We start from the raw sequence: 8,319 nt of genomic DNA on the forward strand, positions 1-8,319 counted from the left end.
CCGTCTGGTACTGTGTACGTAAGAACAATAAAAACTGTAAAAATACTTAGAAAAATAATTAGCATTAAAAATTGGACACTTATTCTAAAGGTTTTGGTTCAAAGTTAGACTAAACAAACCAAAAATACTAACCAGTTGAACCGGACCCAAGTTAGGCCCAAATCCAATATATATATATATACTTCATTAATGAGCCAATTCAGCTCATTTCAGCACTAGAAAGGGAATGAGCAGCTGAAATTGAAGAAGAAGAACCCTAGCAAGGTTACTATTCATCTTATTCTTCTTTCGATCATATCTTGAGTTACGAAACTCTCGCCGAACTCGTCATTTTTAGTTAAACAAAGTGGTATGAAACTTTTAATTTCTTGTCCAATTCTCTCTTCTACATAATTTCGAATTTTGGATTTGGTTATTGAGTGAGTTTATGATCTTGGTTGTTTAGGTGCCAACTAATAATGAAAATTTTTTGAATTTTGTCTTAATTCTCAGTGGGTAAAATAATAAACTTCTTAACTCTTGTGGTTTGTTAATTAGTTAAATTCTAGGATTGATTTTTGGTAATTTGTGTGGTAGCTAGCTTGAATTGATGCTGTTTGGAGTGAAATTGATGATTGGAATACTTGGAATATGAGCTAAACTGGTGGATAAGTTTGGTGTCTTGTTGAACTTGGAAAGTTTGTGGAAGAGGATCAATTTGGTGATTTTGTGTTTGTGTGGGAATTGGTTAAGATATAGTTTCGATTTTCTTTAAATAATATGTAATGTTGTGGGCAACTTAGGCTAGTGGACCCTAAGATAGGATTGAATTGAATGAATTGCATGACTTGGTTAACTGTTGTTGAGATTATTATGATGAAATGGACTTGATGATGTTGATTGATGATAATGTGTTTTGATCGAATGAAAGTCATAACTTGGCCCTCGAAGTTTAGATTTGAGTGAATCTTATTTCAAGTTAAAGATGGTTGTGAGAGCTTTAAAACGGTATAAAGATGAGGTAAATTGGAGTTTTGTAGGAAAAGTTATGAACGTTGAAAGTAAAACATGAAAAACTGAATTCTGTGATGTTGTAGAGACCCAGAAACTCTGGTTTGTGTGCCCACGCACACTATCATGCGCACACACGGACCAGAGCGTGTGTTGCGACTTGTGCGTACGCACAACATGATGCATACGCACAGGCTGGAAAAGTCCTTCTGGTGCGTGCGTACGCATGGCTATCATGCGTACGCACATGCCCTATTTTTCATTAAAAAACCTGTTTTTAACTATTTGATCTTCCCGGCAAGCTTGTAAACTTTCGTAACACTTGTTTAAGGTCCCCTGGCTAGTTTTTAGACTTTAGAACATCAGAGAGATTGTTGGGTGAATTAAAAAAGGTTATTTTTGGTTTGAATCTAGAGACGGTGTCTTAGACTTGGGATATTCAGTGATTGGGTTAACTTTAGTGGATTGACAGAGTGGTGTATTGATGATAATTAAGAAATGAATATGAATGATGAATTATGAAAGATTGAGAATGATGAATTACAAAAGATGGAGATTGTGACTCATGAGAATGTTGTTTGCTATGCACCTGGCAAGGACGGTGGTTAATCCCGCTTGTCGAGGTTGAGACTCATGAGATTATTGGTAAATCGCTATGCGTCTGGCAACGACAGTAGTGACTCCCGCTTATCAAGGTTTTAGCGCTGGCGTAGGGGCTGTGACAGTCTTCCGCCTATATTCAGATGTGAGGGCTGAGGTAGTATCCTCTCGCATAATCTTTTTTGTCATAAGAGTGAGTTTGGCACTATATTCCAAGATTGAAAGTGATTCGGGCACTATATCCCAAGGTTGTGCGTGAAAGTGAGTCGGGTACTATATCTTAGGGGTGCACACAGTGAGCCAGACACTATATCCCAAGGACTTGGCAGAAAGGCGACATCCGAAAGAATGTGTCGGGTTGGCAATTTAAATTGACAAGTGATATCACGAACCAAATAGGGTAGGCATTCATCATATGCATTTTTTATATGCTTGTTTGCTTTGATTTCTTGAGTTACGCCTAAATGAATAATATGCCTAATTGCTAATTGATTTACTTGCTATACATGTATATTAATTGTGCTTTACTTGTTTGCATTAATTTTGTCTTACTGGGATTGAGGAGGATCAGTAGGCGGTGGCGATGGGATCGCATGGAAGGTAGATTGGCGATGGTTGTGGAATAACGGTGGCTATAGTTAGATTAGAAATCCCTTAAATTAGATGATCCTGTTATGGCTAATTTCATGTTTCTTTAAGCTTGAATTTTTGTACCGATGTGAAGTTCTAGGATTGCCTAAATTTCCACCTGAAATTCAAAAAAATTCAGATACTCTGCACCTGAATTTCCACCGTTAATATCCAAACATAGGCTAAAAATCATCCTGAGTGGGAACGGTTTCTTTTAGCACAAGCCACAGTAAGACGTGCGCAGTTGAGCTAAAAATAATGTGTCTACATTACGAATCGCTCAGATAAATGAAAAAAAAAAAAAAGAATAGACATGAAATTTATCTAAGGTTTGAGAAATTAAATATTTTATATTTTAAAAGAAGGCATCGATGAGTTAAACATATATATGCTCGGCGTCAATTGAAAACAATGTTTTGTTTTGAAAAAAGATGTGAATGGAAAACGTAGGTGTGGAAGCTTCGATACGCCGACCGGATGTTAAAATCCAAGTTATAACCACTAAGAAGAAGATAAGTGGTGAGTTGTAATAGGCCTGAGTAATACGACGGTGCTGTACAAACCAACAGTAAGCTAACACTGCCTCATAAATTACAAATGAGAAAGTTTAGGGAGTCAACAATTTTTGTATTTTGTGGCCAGTACTTAACCATCAAAAGAAAAGTGAATAATCTTTTATTATTGGATGTAATCTTACACTATTAAAAATACTATTGATGACGAATTGATGGTTACAAATCACAAAAGTTGCTGGTCTCTAACATTCCTCCAAAATTTCACATTGTTTCTTGTTCAACGCCGTAGCAGTTGATCAATATTAAAACCTGTATTATTATATTAATAAAAATTTAATTTGAAAAAAAGAGGAGAAGAAGGAGGAGGTTTGGGGGCCAATGAGTTAGCTCAAATGACATAGTCTCTCCATACTCAATTAAGAGGTTGTGGATTCGAGTCTCCTATATTTGGTTAAAAAAAAAAAAAAAAAGGAGGTTTGGGGAAAATGTGGAGTGTTGTGTGGATGGAAGTGGCACTACGTAGCAGTACGTAGCAGTGAGTATTATTAGAAGGGGCGGGTAAGTCAGTTGGATTAGGCACAGTGCAGTGAATAATAAATAGCTTCCTTTTTGGGTAGGTACCGTACCAATCCTCCATTGCGAATATGAGTCAGTGTTTGGTGAAATTATCGGATCAAATTCCACTACACTTAATTCCCATCCCTTCCTTACGCATCCTGTTAATTAATTGTTAGGTAAAGTTTCTTATGTACTAGTAGTAATAATTTCGGTTATTTCATATTCGAGAGGGAAGCTACCGAATAGGGTAAACGAAAATGATGATGATAGATTGATTAATGAATAACGTGAAAAGGAAAAAGACAAGACACGTTTAAAAGAAGAATAAGTAAGTAGTGTGTGAAGTGCACACACTGTGGGCTCGTAATGGCGAAGGAGAAAGCAGGTGTCGTTTTATGGGTTTCTCATTCTCTCTCACTCTCTTGCGGGTAAAGCAAAGCAATCTCTAACACCAAACACCAATGCCGTGTGGGTTAGCCTCCTCTCTTCTCAATCTTAACCTTCTTAATTGCGCCACCCATTCCCACTTTTAATTACCATAACATAACCCCCTCTTTTCTTCTTTTTATTTATTTCAAACAAAATAAATTAAATAAATCATATGCCTTTATGCCTAGGTAAGCATAGTGCCAGGGGATAATATTATGTTATATGATTCTTTGTTTCTTTCTTTCTTATTGGTGAATAATAATATGATGATGGCCAAGACCATGACTATGGGGTCTGTTCTCTGTGCCTTCTCAATCTTGATCTCGGCATCATAAGATTTTTTCAATCATATGTGAATTCCACTTATCCAATTCAACTCTTTCTTTTCAACTTTTTCCAATATTGAATGTGGTGTTGCAGAACGTTTTCTTGAAGGCAAGATTCATCATCACTTGCTTTGCTTTGCTTTTTGGGGGAACTTGAATGAAAGCTGAATTTTGTGGTATCAACGCCTTTTCTTCTTTTCTGATTGTTTTCTTTAACTGATTTACTTTATTTCTTTTGTGGGGTGGGGTTCAAGCCTCAGATCAGGGCCTCAGGGGGAAGATCAATAGTAAAAATTGATTTTTTTTTTTCTCTTTATTTTGTGGGGTAATATTTTAAGAATAAAATCATCTTTTAAAGTTTGAGCTTGGAGAGAATAAGTTCAAAGAAGAGACAAGCTGACATCAAAAGATCAGAAACCCAGATGTGGAAAATTACAAGCAAGGATTGATTCGAACCTTCTCTTACATGACATAAAAAGTATCCTATGTCCTGCAACCCTGCAACTCTCTTTGCTTGTAATTTGTGAACAAGTGAACATATGTTAACTTTTCTAGTCCTCATATTCATTCAAATCAGCTATATAACAGATTCTTGTTTGCTTGCCTCAGCTATAGTATAGTAATGCACTTCTCCCATTCTTGTGCTAAATTATAACAATGAATTTGCTGTTGTGAGTTCAATAGTTGTCTCCTATTTGTGTATTCATTTTGTTGCTGCTAATTTGCAGGAAAAGATGGCAACTTTAGTTGAGCCTCCTAACAAAATTAAGCCAAAGGGAAAGCATTATTATACAATATGGCAAACATTGTTCGAGATTGATACCAAGTACATTCCAATCAAGCCGATTGGTCGAGGTGCATATGGCGTGGTTTGCTCTTCCATCAACAGGGAGACTAATGAGAAGGTGGCAATCAAGAAGATTGGCAATATCTTTGATAACTGTATTGATGCGCTGAGGACTTTGAGAGAGGTGAAGCTGCTAAGGCATATCCGGCACGAGAATGTCATTGCTTTGAAGGATGTGATGATGCCAATCCAGAGGACGAGCTTTAAGGATGTTTACTTGGTCTATGAACTCATGGATACAGATCTTCACCAAATTATTAAGTCTTCGCAGCCACTCTCCAATGATCATTGCAAATATTTCTTGTTTCAGGTACAAACCAGACTATTATGGACCTATTTCTACCTGTTTAGATATTGTTTCTAAAGCATTTATGGTTGTGGCCATTCTTGGAGTTACATAAATGTATAACACATATTCAGAACAACTTTGGTTTGGGTTCAGAGTACACTCAAAGTACACTCTCATATGGATTAGCTTTGCCTTTTGTGAATTCACCTTTTTCATTTGTGAACATGTAACTTGGTTGAATTTACCATTGAATGTCCTTTTCATGCATTCTCGTACAATAGCATTTGTTTTGTTCTTACCAGTTGGAAAAATTAAGTTCTGTGGTTTGAGTGTTTGTGGTAATTAAGTTACTGCTTTCAGTTCCATTAGTTTCCAGGTGAAGAAGTAGCATATACTATCATTAATTCATTATGTAGACCAGTGAAGTCTAGGGAAGGGGTATTTGTAGTTCTTTACTTCAGGTTTCTTATTAGCTTTTCATTTAGGTCGTTTTAAGTATTTTTAGCTAGAAGATTGCAGCATCCTGTTTCATTTGGATTTTTTTATTTTTGAATTTCTAGTTCTTTTTCATTTTTGATGTGTTAACTATCATTAACGCCAATACAAATCATATAATCTTTTCAGCTGCTTCGAGGTCTCAAATACCTTCATTCTGCGAATATTCTGCACCGGGACTTGAAACCTGGAAATCTGCTGGTTAATGCCAATTGTGATTTGAAGATATGTGATTTTGGCCTTGCGCGAACCAATGGAGCTGAGGGCCAGTTCATGACAGAGTATGTTGTCACCCGCTGGTATCGAGCTCCAGAGCTCCTGCTTTGCTGCGAAAACTATGGAACCTCTATTGATGTATGGTCAGTGGGATGCATTTTTGCTGAGATTCTTGGAAGAAAGCCAATCTTCCCAGGAAGTGAGTGCCTCAACCAGCTGAAACTGATCATAAGTGTACTTGGAAGCCAGCAAGAGTCTGATCTTGCATTTATTGATAACCCCAAGGCCAGGAGGTTTATCAGATCACTGCCATATACAAGGGGTAGACCCTTTGCTCAACTATTTCCACAAGCCGACCCATTAGCAATTGATTTGTTGCAAAAGATGCTAGTATTTGATCCAACTAAGAGAATTACTGTCTTAGAAGCACTCCAGCATCCGTATATGGCTGGACTCTATGATCCAAGACTTAACCCTCCTGCTCAAGTTCCAGTCAATCTTGACATAGACGAAAACTGGGGCGAAGAGATGATTAGAGAAATGATGTGGAATGAGATGCTTCAGTATCATCCTGAAGCTGCTTCTGCCAATGTTTGAAGGTTATTCTTCCAAGGCTTCTAGACATTTTTTGTGTCTAGAAGTAGTTCTGTTTTCCCATAGAGAAAAATGTAATCTTAAGGACTTAGCTGCCAAATTTTGTACTCGCATAAAAAGATTGTTCATTTTGTTAGATGTCCCCATAAGGTAAAATGTCATCTTGTAACTGAAGTTGTAAATATCCGTGCTTACTGTTCCTAGTCATGTGGTAAATTTCTGCTTGCAATGTTTCTTGTTCTTTAGCTGTTTCCCTGAATTATAGAGGACTGCCTCCAGATATATCTGATTATGTACTGTAGCTTTTCTTAGATAACTTCAAGCTATTCTGTATAACATGGAAGTGAATTACTACCTATTTTTCAATGGCAGTATCATTTTGTGTAACCAAAATGCTCTTGATTGTTTACCAATTTTCACATTGTGATCTTGTGTTTATGAAGGACCTGCATAAGGGCATATTTGTATTACAGTATATAAGCTGCCCCACAGGTTTTGAGATCCTTTGAGCTTGTAATTCTCCAATCTAAATCAGTTGATATGGAAAATTTTAGTTACATGAATTATGAGTTTTCTGTGACATTCAATTATGAGGAGTGTAATGAGATTATGAAGCAGGTAAAGCCTCCGGTTAATTATGTACCGCATTTCCTTGCTACCAATTCACCATTAATGGATGCTATCTTACTTTGCATAGAGATAACTGTGTTATCCCCTGTGAAGAGGTAATGTTACAAGAAAGATATCAGAGTTTTATTTTTTTTACAAACATTCTTTTTACTCTGTTTCAAGTATTTTATATAATTATTTTTAACTCCGCCTATGTTACACTTGCGGTACATAGCCGGTCCCAAACCCGGATAAAGGAGTAGGATTGTGTTAAATCTTCGATAACCAACATAAAAACATAGTCGAATCCCCATGACATGTTGTTGTATTTCTCTAATACCTAACAGACCAAATTAGACATAGTTTGAGTCATACTAATAGGATTAAATTCTTATAAAGCGAGAAAATGAGAGTCTAATCACCCCTAACTCAAGATAGTGAAGCTCACATATGTTAAACCTAGTGACAAGCACTTCCAAAATCGAAATGCAAAAGACTACTAAAACATCCATCTATAATTCTCTGTCTTTTATATACAAGTGTTACTATTTTCTAACATCCATCCAGCTGTGGTGATGTTTTCTTTGTTAGTGTTGCAAGTGTGAAGAGTGTTGAAGTTAGTCTCACATCAAAGAAAGCAAGGAAGAGTGAGGAGTTTATAAGATGAGAGACCCATTAACTTGACACCTTAAAATTTTGAGTTGGATGTGGTGTCTTCTCATCTTATGTTCTTTCATTTGATTTCTCCCCGGTCTTCGAGAGAAGTGAATTCTGAGTTGGAATATGCCAGCAAGAGCAAGAGATGGTCCTTCTCCTAATCTGATATAGATGATGAAACATCAACAGGGGCCAGTCACAATCAGCACCTGACATTATGAAAATGGATTAACGAACTCATCAACCACTGCATGTGCTTGCTTACTTGATTATTCCCCCTTCATAACACTAATTAGAAACGCAACAATCATCACTCGTTTTATTAATTGACAAATATGGGTAATAATAAATCTTAGTATATATCATGTATATCCAATTTATCCATGCAATATTATTATTATATTGTAGCAGCCTTTCTGTATGTAACTATTTAATTATTGCACTCCAAAAAATAAATATCTCCATAGATATATATAATTAAATTATAGAAAGAGTTTCTAGTATACTTAGAATATCGATGTTCCAGTTGTTTTAACAGTTGATTTGAATTATAAAAAATATATA

The 8,319-nt window shown here is 36.2% G+C and overlaps 1 protein-coding gene across 14 annotated transcripts; it reads left to right on the top strand.

Annotated features, from left to right (window-relative positions):
* Positions 3,528 to 6,959, top strand: LOC107632201 (mitogen-activated protein kinase 7). Of its 14 annotated transcripts, none has more exons than XM_021120060.1 (4): positions 3,624 to 3,765; positions 4,143 to 4,667; positions 4,777 to 5,205; positions 5,809 to 6,959. In XM_021120060.1, exons 3-4 carry the CDS (start codon positions 4,783 to 4,785, stop codon positions 6,490 to 6,492), a joined length of 1,107 nt encoding a protein of 368 aa, XP_020975719.1. In that variant the 5' UTR covers positions 3,624 to 3,765; positions 4,143 to 4,667; positions 4,777 to 4,782; the 3' UTR covers positions 6,493 to 6,959. The 14 variants fall into 14 exon arrangements, with proteins under 14 accessions (XP_016191382.1, XP_020975719.1, XP_016191378.1 ...); XM_016335892.2 differs by having other exon boundaries at positions 3,625 to 3,765; positions 4,143 to 4,224; XM_021120063.1 differs by having other exon boundaries at positions 3,634 to 3,761.

This window comes from Arachis ipaensis, chromosome B03, assembly GCF_000816755.2.
Source record: "Arachis ipaensis cultivar K30076 chromosome B03, Araip1.1, whole genome shotgun sequence".
In the NCBI taxonomy this organism is placed as follows: Eukaryota; Viridiplantae; Streptophyta; class Magnoliopsida; order Fabales; family Fabaceae; genus Arachis; species Arachis ipaensis.